The following is a 14,011-nucleotide window of genomic DNA, read 5'->3' on the forward strand; positions in this document are numbered from 1 at the left end:
TCTTTCCACCCGCCGATCAGCTGAGAGGCGGGGAGAGAAGAGCTGCTCTGCAGTTTGCAGGCCCAGCCCGTGGAGGATCCTAGGCCTCGCAGAAGGCAAGCAGGATGGCAAGTGGCTGAAGGGGCCTGGGGCTGGGCAGGTGGGCAATGGGGTGGGGGTGGCAGGAACTGGCATGGCGCCCTCCCCTCAGTGGCACCTAGGGCACCTGCCCTGGTTGCCCCACCCCAGTTCCGCCCATGATCACTGCATTCATGGACACAGCACTCTTATGCTAAAGTGTTTTTCTAGGTACTAAGCCCAATGTATTCCATTCACAAGGCACCTTCTGTTGATTCTAATGACTCTTCCCAGTGCATGCACGATGAGCATCAAGAGCAAACATGTCTTTGTCCTTGACCATCTTGAAGGGCTCTTAGAGATGGTCAAGGACCAGCATTTGGTCACTGAGCTGTGTAGCTAAGATAGGCTCAAATGCAGCATTTCCTGCATTGCTGTCTTATTTCATAGTCATATCAAATCTAGCATCTGCAGTGACAAGTGTTCCAATTCAGGCTTTCCTTCTCTCTCCTCTTGCAGAAAAATGGCCTGGAGGCTAAAAGTATATTCTCCTTGCTGATCCTGCATTTGGGAGGAGGCCTGCTATGTAGGGGGCCTCTTCATTGTCTTTCCCTGAAGTATCAGCAGGGATGGATTGCCCTGGGTGGAGGTCTGGTGCAGAGCTTCCATGATATAGAGGTTGTCTCCTGGCTCTTTGAGTTCTTTCCCCCAAATGTGGATTGCCCATACTTGGGAGATTCCTCATAGCAGGGATGGGATGTCCTGGATGGGGACCCGATGCAGAGTTTGCCTCTTTAGGTCCTTTTCTCTGAGTCTCAGCAGAGATGGAAGGCCATGGGAATAGGGCCTAATACAGAGGTTGCTTCTTTGGGGTTCTTTCCTTGGAAGATCAGCAGGGATGGAACATCCTCAAAGGGGAACTGATATGGAGGTTGCTTCTTTTGGTTCTTTCCTTGGAAGAGCAGCAGGGCCGGAAGGCCCTGGGAGGAGGCAGATATCGATGTTGCCTTTTTTGTTCTCTACTGGGAGTGTCATGCTCTACAGAGAGCCACCCCCATGGCTTTTCTTCCTGCGAAGGAAATGGAGGGGGGCACCTCCTAGCTGCTTCTCCAGGGCCAAATAAGTCACTCAGCTTGACTCTTTGCCTGGATCCAAGCCTCCAGCTGCTGCTTTGGCTCTTGGTGGAAAATAATGGGGCTGGAGAATAACGTTTGGCCTCCTTCCCATTTGGAACACTTGGCCTCGTTTCCATTATTCCTGCCACCCAGCAGCCCTGAGTGGTTCACCTAACCCAGGGCTGCACCACTTGGGCCTTCCAGCTGTTGTTGGGTTACAGCTCCCATAGTCCCCAGTTGCACTAGCCAATAGTCAGGGTTGATGGGAACTGTAGTCAAACAGCAGCTGGAGGGCTGGTGTTGTGCAGCCCTGCCCTAAATCAAGCTTCCCCTTCTGCATCACCACTCCATCCTCTTCCACAAGCGGCAGATCCCTCTTCAGGGCCAAAATCAGGCCTCCTAGCCATACATATTGGGGCAGACAAGCTCTGTATAAGCCTCCTGGCAAGGAGCAGTCTATCTTGAGCTACCTCTTGAACTTCTCAGAACATCTCTTGGCCCCAAGTGGACTGGCCATAGAGCCTTTTCTGTGGCTGGGTTTGACCCAAAGACATTTTTACCCAACTCTGCCCAAAGAATATTCAAAGTAAGACAACTTTATTTTCTTTAAAATCAACTTTTTAATTTTTAAGCAATAAATATGCATGTTATATTGCTGTTTTATCTCTACATCCTATCCTATTAAAACAAATGTTTAATATTTTTAAAATAAATATGCAGCATTTTATTGCTACTTATGTATGAAGCACTGTCTGGTTTTTGTCTTCCTCTTTTTCCTCATCAACATCCAGCTCCCTTGGAGGAACCAGGATCCCCATAGTGGCTTCCACCCTTGCCAGTCTGCTCCGCAGTCTCCGGAGCTGTCCCCTCAGTGCCTTGAGGTTTTGCAAACATTCCTGGCAGCTGTGGAGGTCTCTTTGGCCTTGAAGGAAAGGAAACAAACAGGGTCAAGGGGCCTGTCCTCCACAATACCAGTCCCTGCACTGACTTCTAGTCCCTTTCCATGCCCAGCACAGACTTCTTATCTCTACCTTGAAAACCCACCATGGCTATGCCCCACCCTGTCCCTCTGCACTGATCCTCCCCCCTCTCCCAACTTGCACCCCGTCAGGTTGGTTTTTGCTCCTCCAGCTTCTGTCTTCAGCCACCTGGAGGTCTCCTGCTCTCTAAAACTACTCTTCTTCTTCTCCCTCGCTGACCCTTGGGTCTGGAACCGCCACTCATGTGGGCTCACGTCTCTCTCCTATCCTTCCAATGCAACCCACCTCCTCTGTGCAGCTTTTGGCTTAATGCCTCAGCAGAGGCAGCTCCATAAGCTTGAACTGAATGCCCCTTATGCTTTCTTCCTCTTCCTCACTTCTCTCTCCAAAGCCAAACTTTGGACTGTATGCTCCTGGTGGCCGGAACTTTTGCCCATGTACATTGACGATGCTATAAGGAGGGTGGTGATAAGCACAATTGTGTGTCATCCTCCTTGGTTTCTTGTTTCAGCCCAGCTTGAACTCAAAAGGGCTGATATTAGCATTCATATTATTAGCATTCATGAATTTAGTATTCACATTCTGCTCTTCCTCAAGCAGCTCAGGGAGGTATACATGGTTATTTTTTCCCTCCTAACAACCCTAAAAGTTAAGTTAGACTGTGGGACAAGTGACTGGCACAAAGTCACCCAGCAAGGTTCATGGCTGGATGAGAATTGAAACGCGGGTCTCCCTGGTCCTAAGGAGGTGCAGCTGAAATACATACACATCGTTCCCCCACCTCAACTTCCCTCTCCTTCCTCTATTGCTTGCCCATCTCTGTTTTTAGACTACAAGTGTTTTAGATTGTAAAACAACAATGAGGATGGAAAAGGGGTGCTGCCTCTGTGAAACTTACGGTCATTCAGCTGATGGAACTGCAAATCCATCAAACTCTGCAGAGTTTCTTTTACATTGCTGAGGTCCAGCTCTAGAGGAGGTGGGGAAGGAGGAGGAGGAGGGGGGGAGGGATGCAGTAGGAAAGAAGAGGTGGAGGTGGAGGATGGGATGGAGCCAACTTCCAGCGAGGCAGAAGATAATAATGAACTGGACCCAGGGGGCCGGAGACATGCAGCAGGGCCTTCAGGATCTTCTGCATGAGAGAAGAAGCAACAGGTGGTCAGCCGCAAACGCTGGCATACTACCACACCCGCCATCACTTGCCCTCACTGCTCACCATGAGAAACTGTCTGAATTACAGGCATCAGAGCTTGGTCACCTGAAAGACAGAAAACGAAGGAACACTTCAGCAAGCACTGACAACCCACCCCCAGGCCTCCCCTCCGAAACTTAGATGCAGACTCAAATCAAACATTTCAACATTCAGGAGAAGGAAACAGAGAGCAAAAGAGCCATTTTTAGCCCAGCAGCAACTTCAGGGGTATGCTCCGAATGTACCTTCCGTTCCCCACCGTTGCAGCTGAACTTCACTGAGGATGAGCCTTATCCGTGTGTGTCCAATTTGCAGGTTGATGGCCTGGAGAGAACGAGGGAACTGCTGGGAAATGCGGCGAACCCTCATTTCTGCAACAAAGAGAGCAAAAAGGAACAAGTGTTGTATGCTCTGACCAGGCCGAGTGCTGGTGTCTTGCAAAAAGGGGCAGTGCTAGTGCTTGGTCCATCATCTGGGCTGAGTATCAAAACTCCAGCTGAACTTTCTGCTGGGTGTCTATGCAAAAGGGTTCTGAGGTGCCACAATACTTACGCCGCTGGACATAGTCATGCTGTAATCCTGTGAGGATTTCTACTTCTTGCGCAAGATAATTGTCAGCAGTGGAAGGCTCTGGTAAGGGCTCTGACACAAAAGCTGCTTCCTTTGGAGTGCCAGTGGGGATGGAAGGACCTGGCACTGAGGTTTCCTCATTGGCCTCTTCCCCCAGAATGTCATTGGTGATGTGAGGTCCTGGAAGGGATCCTGGCACTGAAGTTGCCCCATTGAGTTCTCCCTCCAGAATATCAGTGTGGACGTGAGGTCCTGGAAGAGATCCTGGCATTGAGGTTTCCTCATTGAGCATTTCCTGCAGAATATCAGTGGAAATGTGAGGTCCTGAAAGGGATCCTGGCACTGAGGTTGCTTCATTGGGCTCTTCCCCCAGAATGTCATTGGGGATGTAAGGTCCTGGAAGGGATCTTGGCACCAACATTTCCTCATTGAGCTCTTGCTCCAGAATATCAGTGGGGACGTGAGGTTCTGGAAGGGATCCTGGCACCAATGTTTCCTCATTGAGCTCTTCCTCCAGAATATCTGTGGGGACGCGAGGTTCTGGAAGGGATCCTAGCATTGAAGTTTCCTCATTGAGCTCTTTCCCCAGAATGTCAGTGGGGACATGAAGTCCTGGAAGGGGTCCTGGCAACAAGGTTGCCTCATTGGGCTCTTCCCCCAGAGGGCCCCCCAGAACATGGTGCAACATGGGTCCCCCAGGACATGGAGCAACATGGGTCGGATTTCTGGGATGACCTGAAAGAGAGGAAATAAAGCAGGAATCTGGAAATGAGGATGGCCCATAGCCCTGATAGAAATTGCCTCCCCTTTCTGCCTAGGTTAACCAGCTGGGATGAAGCCTGGGATTGTGGGTGAGGTGGTCCACCCAAGGAAACAAGCAAGGGATTAAGAGGAAAACATTGCATAGCACTGCCAAGACAGCCCTCACCAACTACGCTTCAGAAGGGAGTGCAATGGCCAGGCTCTATCTGCTGAACATACCAATGCAGCTGCCTTCTACCAAGTCATACCCCTGGCTCACTTTGCCCTACTCTGGCTGACAGCCGCTCTTGGGCAGAAGCCTTTTCCTAGCTAGCTAAAATCCTTTAACAGAAGATGAAGAAGACTCAACCCAAGACCTTGTGCATGCAAAGCACTTGTTCCACTACTGGACTATGGGCCCTCCCATACCCGTGAAGAAAGAGGCTTCTCCTTTGAGCAGAGTGGGAGCTGATGGTTCACATGGACTAAACAATGCATTTGCTCTCTGGCTGAAGCAACAACCCCCAGTTACAGCCTTTTGACCTATGTGTGGGGGTAGGGGTGGGGCTTGAATATCTGCCTGAACGCCATAAGCAGGAAGCATAGCTATGATCTGAGGAATGCAGGCCCAGCTCCGAGGGGCAGAAAACTGGGATTAGAGAAAGAAAGAGTCTCTTTGGACTGATCTCAGAGCTCATTGGCCAGGAAATGTTGTCCTTGTTTGCAGGTGATCCTCCATTTCCATCTTGACCCATTTAATTGTCAAAAAAAGAGATGCTTTGGAAACAAGACACCAGCATTCTTTAGCTTCCTCTTTTCCAAGGCAGGGGGAACAAGGCCCAGAGGATGTCTTGGGGCTGGGTGTGGGCAAAAGGTTCTTGCAGGGCTTTTCCAGAAGTGCACCACCTCCAAGGGAGAATTACCAAACCTGCCTGCCTGCTGCCACAGCCCTTTCCCCATCTTCTCCTAGAAGGGAGGGTATCCAGATGTGACTCGCCCAGGCCCCCTGGTCTCCTCCAACACTTTTGGCTGCAACAAGTGCCAGCAGCAAAGGATAGAGGTGGATGAACCTGCCCTCCTGCCATTCATCCATCAGATGGACGTCTGCCTATGTCTCTCCATTGTCAAAGTGAAACAGGTCTCCAAGGAGACACTCCCTGGGGGGTTGAGGAGCCCTGAGAAGAAGCATGCACTCTCGTCATCCAGTTACCAGTCTGTGCCCCCTCTTCATCTTCATCCCTGCAGAGATAAGGAGAAACATTCTTAGTAGCGAATCACAGGAAATTGAGGGGTCCCCCCAGTAATCCTAGGGGGTGCTGTGCCATCCCAAGCATGCCCTCACCCATAATCCTTCTAGAAGGCCCTGCTAATTTTGGATGATTCAATACTTGGGAGCAGTGAAAGTAATTGCTATTGAAAGTCACTCACTACATTTTGCCTAGATTGTTTTCACTTGGGGATTGACTGGTTGACAGGGTGAGGGGCAGACCCACTCTCGTAGTTTATAGATATGAGGCCAGCTTTCCGACCCCACTCCAGAGAAGATTTTCAACTTTTTAGAAAGCCCCCCCCCCAAAAGGGGGACACTTCAGCTAAAATAACATACATACTGGTTTGGTTTTTAAAATTTGAATAAGAGGGTTTAAATTTGTCACAACTCGAATCCCTGCCTGTATGTTCCCCAGACTATGGGAAACACCTATATCGGGCAGCTGAAAGGCATCATCTTATACTGCGTGGGAGATGGCAATGGTAAACCCCTCCTGTATTCTACCAAAGGCAACCACAGGGCTCTGTGGTCACCAGGAGTTGACACTGACTCGATGGCACACTTTTACCTGGGTTTGGGCTATGTCTGAACAACCCCCTCCACACCCATCCCTTCAGATGGCCACACCAGAGCCAAAAGCATTAAGAGGAGTCAAGAGGGGAAAAAGCAACTCACTTTGGTTCTGCCTCTGGGTGAGACCTATGGGAACATGAAAGAAGAAAAGGTTAGGCATGTTCTTGGAAATAACATGGGGGTTTGGGGGGGCAGCTTTTGAAGTCAGCTTCAACTGGTGGGCAGGATTCCCCCCCCCAAAAAAAACCCCAAGTGGGCCCACAGGGGCCAGACAGTAGCTCCTGGGTGCTACAGTTTCACAGGTCTAGGACCTGTAAGCTTAAGAAATACAGTGGAAATCAGCCCAGCAAGTGACCTTCGAGGGCCACCTTCATTTCAAGGAGAAGCTGTGTGGTGTGAATACTGGTGGTGAACTTGTGACCACTGAAGTTCACATAGGGAGTGCAATGGCATGTAAAACCATGCAAGGGCATCTTTAAAAACCAAGTCCAGGCAGCCATTAGATTTTGCTTCCCCATCATGCCGGAGACTTACCTACAGTTCACCCATGACCAGCAGCCACTCATCCTGACAGCTAAGATGATAAGCTGATGATAAACTGACAGCCAAAGACAGCCAACTTATCAAAGATGCTGCAGCTTATCTAGAATACTGCCAGGTGAGCCTCCTGCAGAATCCTCGCAGGTCTCCAAGGGGAACCATGATGGCAGAATTCTGTGGCTGATTGTGAGATCACAAGATCAGTTACTGGCCATGCTAGTTCTGGTTTGAATCCAAACACTGTCTTGGTTGTCAGCTCAAAGTGTCAAAGCACCAGGGGAGAGTCACCCCTGTCCTGCCTTCCCTGTTCCCCACATGTTTTCCACCTAATCACTTGCTGAAGTCCCTTAGCTAGGAAATCCCTCTGCATCCCATTTAGCGCTAAGGCCCGTCTCTGTTCAGAATACACAAAAAAGAAAGCCAATTTACTTGTGGAACTAGGTGTGGTGATGATCCCTGGCTTAGATGGGTTTGAAAGGGGGTTAGAAACATTCATGGAGGAGGAGAGGCCCCTCTGTGGCGATTTGTCACGATGGCTATAGAGAACCTCCAGGTGCACAGGCTGAATCCCAGATGTGGGGACATGCAATGGGTGTGGCTGTTGCCTTTGCACTCTTTCATGAGTTACAGAGGACTCAGATGTTACAGAAGACTCATGCAGATTTATTATCAACCTGCACTAGCAGTGGCTGCAGCCCACTCCTATCCACAAGCATCCCCTTCCTTCAGCATTTGCTAACAGAAGGGAAAAGGCAAATGAATAGAAAGTGACAGAGAGGGAAGGAGGGGGAAATGAGAAGGACAAAGAAAGAGGGGAAGCAAGACAAATGATGGTGCCTCACAAAGAATGAGCGAGAGAAACAGAAGGCTGTAATGTACTTTTTGTATAAGGTTATGAAATGGAAAACAAACAATATTCAATATCTTGCCCCACCCCACCCCGTTACATCTTCGGAAACAACCTACAGTATGTCCTTATTAAACTCCATAGGCCCAACTGCACAACATCTTAGTTTCCACTGCACATTTTTTTGAAAATGCACTGCATAGAATGCACCCAGCTGCACATCAGAATGAACCTTGGACTAAGGGACTGCCTATTTGGCCTCCCCAAAGACCCACCATGGCAGCTCATGGCCCCACAGTGGATGGATGAATCCTCCCAAGGATGCTACTCTTCCATTTTTAGGGGATAGGCCAGGAGCATTCTAGCTATTGCTCGCTTATAGCTATTATTTTTGCCACTGTTTTAAAACCACATGTTGTTGTTGTTGTTGTTGTTGTTGTTGTTGTTGGAAGTGCTTTTGCTTAATGTCTTGCTGACATTCTGTCAGCTGGTATGTATCCTTCACTTCCTGCCCCTCTGGCTGCTGCTGCCACCAACAGCATTGCAATTACCCTCCAGTATATTGTTTTATCAGTCACCTTAAGTGGCGCAGTGGGGAATGCTTGACTAACAAGCAGAAGGTTGTCGGTTCGAATCTCCGCTGGTGCTATATCGGGCAGCAGTGATATAGGAAGGTGCTGAAAGGCATCATCTCATACTGTACAGGAGGAGGCAATGGTAAGCCCCTCCTGTATTCTACCAAAAGAAAACTACAGGGCTCTGTGGGCGCCAGGAGTCGAAATGCCCAATATAGGTGTTTACTATAGTCTGGGAAACAGACCAGTGGGGATTTGAACTGGCAATCTTCTGCTTGTTAGTCAAGCATTTCCCCTCTGCACCACTTAAGGTGGTGTAGTCACTATAACTGGGCTCCATTTGGTACTATGGTCGGTCAGAAAGCTTTCCCACTGGGGCAGAGGCATAACTAGGGAAAACGGTGCCCGGGGCAAGCACTGAAATGGCGCCCCCCATGCCCCCCCGCCGCCCCCCCAACATACTACATTATACTTAGGTTTTTCCTCACAAGTGCCCACTGCCGCCGCCAAGCCAGGCCACTGACTGGCCGCCAGGCGCCAGCAAAGCAATGGGGGGGGGCGCAGGCGGCGTGGAAGGGACCGCTCATGGGGAAGGGGGCACGGACGCGCTCCCTTGACTGCTGCAGCACTGCTGCACTGAGCAGGAAACATTTGTATTAACAAATTTTTTAAAAAAATTTTTAAAAAAATTGGTCATGGCGGCGCCCCCCACGTGACCAGAAAAGATGGCACCCGGGGCACGTGCCCCCCCTGCCCCCCTATAGTTACGCCTCTGCACTGGGGAAAAACAGGAGAGAGCCCACCGGGAGCTTTCATAACACATTGTTTACATGGGTTGAGAGATTTTGTCCAATAAAGACTTTTGTTTTTGGTAGGTTGCGGTGGGCAGTCATGTTAAAGAACTCAAGTTGGTTTGAAAAGTTGTATAGTTGGTTATGTTTGTGTAATATTAGGGTTGTTTTAACTGCTAGTTTTAATGCGAGTATTAGGCCCAAGACTGTAACAATTATTGTGGAGAACTTTGTTATGGGGGCTATAGTTATTGTTGTGGTTTGGTTGGTTGAATTGTTAGTGAAATCAAAAGGCCTGCTGCAGTGCTTCTTACCTTAGCAACAAAAGAACGCAGGATATACATAGAATACAATATGTTCAATTATACATACATATTCACCCAGTGTGTAGGGTGGAGGGGAGTGGGGGAGGAATATAGGTAGTTGGGGGGGGAATAAAAAGTCAGCGGGGGTGGGGGACAGGAGAAAACTCACCAGCTGAAGCTTTCTCCGCAGAGCTTATATTGTTTTTGTTTTTTTAGGGAGAAAAGGTTTTAGCAATGCCTCACTTGCAGCTCCACCCACCATCATTGGCACCACCCACTTTGGCTCCACCCATCACTTGACCTGCATGCCACTCACCCAGTCTCAGGAGTCCCCAAAGTCTACAGTGGCCGGCAGTGGCACTAATCTAACTGGCTGACATACTGCACAATGCCTTGTAATGGAACGTGTACATAGTTGCGTGAGAGTGCAGTTGTGCAAAACACAAGAATTGCACAAATGCAGTTGCATGGCAGAACACCATTAATTCCAATGGCCATTCATCGCGAAACTGCATGTGCACAATTGTTGCATTTTGCGCTTATGCAACTGCACACACACATTCCATTACAAGGCAGGTGGAATATTGCACAGTATTTCAGCCACTGTAATTATAGACAACTCATCACACATGGTAACTTTTGGCTCTGGGTGTGAATGCATTAAAAATACATCTAGACAGCAAATCAGTGCTCAGATGGGTATCACGGTGTGGCTAAAGATACACATCGGCATAACTGATGACCATGGAAGGCTTTGTACACACCTCTCTTTCTTTCTGGATCTGGGCCATCGACTTTTAAGGGTTGTGCCATTCCTCGCCCTCATTCATAGTGAAATGTAAATGTCCATGAGTTACTGCGAGCAATGACATGCCTTTTAAAAGGTAGGCAGCACAATCCCGTGCATGTTTATTTAGAAGTATGTCCAGAGTTGTAGGGAGTCCCCCAGTGGCCCGGGGGACAAAGTTCTTTTGAGGGGTCCCCATGCCAGCACCAAAGCCACACCCCCTATTTTCCAGCCTCACCACTGCACTTCCCCTCTAAATTTATATGTGGCTGTGATGGCAGGTGGGTGGGCTTCTCAGTGCTCTGGCTTCTCTCCCCGCTAGCGCTGTGTGGGTTGAACTGTCATGCAGGGGGAGGGGGCTGCTTTCGTGCCCATTTGTAGGCATCTGCTTGGCCCCCACTGGGGGCTGACCCCTGTGCATTTTGGCCAAAGCAGATCCCTGGGTGGGGGCATGCTCCTCCCATGGATTGGTGGGGAGTGCTTCTCTTCTTCCATCACTATCCCTACAGATGTGCCTTGCTCTGGGCTCTTCCTAGTTTTCAGCGCTGCCGCTCAGTTATGGAAGGAAAAGGGGGGAATGTAACACGCACACCCATTTCAGCCATCTTGCCTAACCACCCCCTACCAAGCAGCTGAGTGTCCATTCTGTCGTCCTTTCGTATTTCCCTCCCAGCCCCACTTGCTGCAGGGAAGAAATGCCTGGCTTGGCTATTCCAGGACAGCTCAGCCTGGCTGGGAAAGCAAAGCAAGCATCGCTGTCTCTCTCCCAGGCAGCCAGAGATGCTCCAGAGAGCAGGAGCTGCATTTACACACACGGCAGGCTGCTGATGTCCTGGGGAAGGCGAGGTGAGTGGCAGGGTGCATGGTGAGGGACACTTACCAAGGCAGTGCCCAGATGGCACAGCATGCAACACTCTCCCTACTCAATGGGGAGGCCTGTGTGCCGGCCACGGAGGGGGAAGGGGAGCCTGCTGCCACCACTACCAACAACATCAAGGGGAAATAGGAAATGGCAGTGTAGGGATGCACGGGAGCAGGGTGGTGGGGCCCTTGTGGGGCCCTTGACTCTCCGGGCCCAGGGACATTTGCACCCCCTCATCCAATGGACGCTATGCCCATAAGTATGTCCCACTGTGCTCAGTGGGGTTTATTCCCAGAAAAGTGAACTTGGATTCCAGATTCAGGCATTTAATTGTAATGTAGTACGTTAATTGTAATTTGTCATCTCTTTGTACAGTTTGTTGTACACATTTCTCTGGAATTGTAATATAAGAGTTGCAAAAAATTCTGAATGGATACGGGGAAAGGGAGGTGAAAGCTATTTAAAATCCCTATACCAGCTTTTGACTAGAAACAGTGACTCACTCACATGCTGCATTCCGACCAATTTCACCTCAGAATATGGTGGGACCTGGAAGAGGGTCTCCTCACAGGACAGCAATGGTAGAGCCGACTGGTGCCGACTAAGGTGGTCCTTTGCCTTCAAGAGGCAAAGTAGGTCACAGGAGGCTCAGGATGAGACTGGATTGCAGGTTAGGGCTGGAGCCAGAGTTGGAGGCAGGAGAGGCCAGAGGAAGCTGCAGGCTGGAAATCAGAGCACAAAGCAGGAGATGGGGCTCGGAGGCTGAAGCAAGGGCCAAGACGGAAAGCAGAAGCAGAGGGCTGGAGCAAAAACCTGGAGCTGGGTCTGCAATGAACTCCCAGTTCCGAGCTGTAGCATAGGTGAAAACGAGGCTGAGGCTGAAGCATGAATATAGTGGCGGCAACCCAACCCTTCCTAATTCTAGCTCAGTCCCAATCTAGGGCATGCACCAGAGCTTGTTTCTTCCTTCCAAGTAGGCCCACTGGAAAGGAACCCCTGGGCAACCAGGCGACCCCTTCACTGCTATTTCTGGAGTGCTATTCTAATTTGTTGTCATAACTGTTCCTGGAGCCCTAGGCATGATGGAGGAGAGTCCAGAGCTGGAGCAGGGGTCTAGATTTGACTGCTGGGTCACCCAAGACCCCACACTCCTCAGAAAGAATGTCTGCAAAAGGGCCAAGCTCCAGCTTGGTAGTAACCATAGGATCCTCAGTGCTGAAAAGGAGAAGACCACGTCATGGTCCAAGAGCAAGTATGGCTGGATCCTGACAGTAAGTACTCTGGGCCCAAATGAGGACTGATAACTTTGGAAGGGAATCATATTGTGTGAGCAGCACAGAAGGCAGCTAGTTATTCCAAAACCAATAAGGGATAAGAGTCAGTACTCTGGGGGCGGGGCGGGTGAGCTATGTATTAAAGATATGCATCAAGCATGCTTTCCCTCCTACCACTGCTTGTTTCTTAATCTTCCTTTCTCACATATCTATTAGGCATGTGCAAACAGGTTCGATGTCGAATAGGTTCAACATCGAACCTGTTCAGTTCAAGAATCAGATATTAAACCGAACCCCCCCCCCCCCGATTCAGTTTGCTACAGGACCCCCTGGCCATTTTTTGGGGTGGGGTGGGGTTTGTGACTTTTCAAAAATAACCATGACCCAGCCACGTAAAGGCCCATTTGGCATGGGCAACAGAGGACAGGCCAGAAACAGGCTGAAGACCGCCTGAACCGAGTGATTTGTATATAAATGGAGGCTGACATGGGGGAGGGGGAACTTCTGGAGACACCCCCCACCCTATGGCTGAAGCTAAGCCCCTGGACTGGGTGGCAGTAAGTAAAATCTAATTTTTAAAAGTTTTTTTAAAATTTAATCTCATGAACCCCCGCAAACTGAACCAAACCAGGGAGGGTGGTGGGTTAGCCATACTCCTGTAACATACAGATTAGATTACCGCAATTAGACTACCGTATACACAGGGCTCCCTTTGAAGACTACTTGGTAACTTCAGTTAATCTAGAATATGATAGCCACGTCACTGACTAGTACTAGCTACATATACCACTGTAATGAGAAGGCTTCTGTGGCTTCTTATTTTCTCTCTCCTGGTTTTGACCTTTAAAGCCCCTTATGGCTTGGAGCCTAGTTATCTGAAGGGTTGCTTGCTCCCCCAGATGAACTTGCCCAGGTATTAAGATCTTGCCCAGGTATTAAGATCAAAGTCCTTCTTTGGGGGGGGCATCATCAGAGGTAAGGTAGATGGCGATTGGGGGAGAGGGCTTTTTTGGTGGTGACACCCTCTTTGGAATGTTCTCCCCTGAGATGCCTTCGGACACTTTTTTAAAAAAATCAGGCTTTAGGTACCAGAAGTTTATTTATTCTGGTTTTATTTTAATTTTTTTTGCTGGTTTTTGTCTACAGCTATATAATTTTTAAAATGCTGTTTCACTTTTTGCTATTATTCTATTTTTAGTGTTTTCAGTATGTCTGCTGCTTTAACCAGAACCTCCCAAAGGGTTTTTTTAAAAAAAAGAAATGAAAAGAAAAAAGGATATATAGATATAGAAATATTGATAACATGGCTTGCACTTTGCAAACATGCCTCCTGTACCACAAAGTCCAGACTTTCTGTGTCTAAACATACCCAAGAAAACTGCCAAAGTATGAGGTCATGTACACAATCGAAAATTGTGTTCTACCTGGGTTTGGGTGCTGTCTATGCTCCCAATTTTCAGTTTTGTGGAAGCAAGATAAGAACACAGTTTTTGATTGTGTGAATGACCTCTTTGTTTGAACCCTAGCCCTAA

General features: G+C 49.1%; 1 protein-coding gene across 1 annotated transcript; it reads right to left on the reverse strand.

The window, feature by feature from the left end:
- Positions 1–1,783: 1,783 nt before the first annotated feature.
- LOC128346840 (uncharacterized) lies at positions 1,784–5,922 on the reverse strand. The gene is made up of 6 exons (XM_053300566.1): positions 5,866–5,922; positions 3,897–4,649; positions 3,590–3,715; positions 3,369–3,410; positions 3,051–3,284; positions 1,784–2,094 (listed from the first exon to the last, which is right to left on the reverse strand). The coding sequence occupies exons 2-6, from the start codon at positions 4,600–4,602 to the stop codon at positions 1,907–1,909; spliced, it is 1,296 nt and encodes a 431-aa protein (XP_053156541.1). The 5' UTR covers positions 4,603–4,649; positions 5,866–5,922; the 3' UTR covers positions 1,784–1,906.
- Positions 5,923–14,011: the final 8,089 nt, after the last annotated feature.

This window comes from Hemicordylus capensis, chromosome 2 (assembly GCF_027244095.1).
Source record: "Hemicordylus capensis ecotype Gifberg chromosome 2, rHemCap1.1.pri, whole genome shotgun sequence".
In the NCBI taxonomy this organism is placed as follows: Eukaryota; Metazoa; Chordata; class Lepidosauria; order Squamata; family Cordylidae; genus Hemicordylus; species Hemicordylus capensis.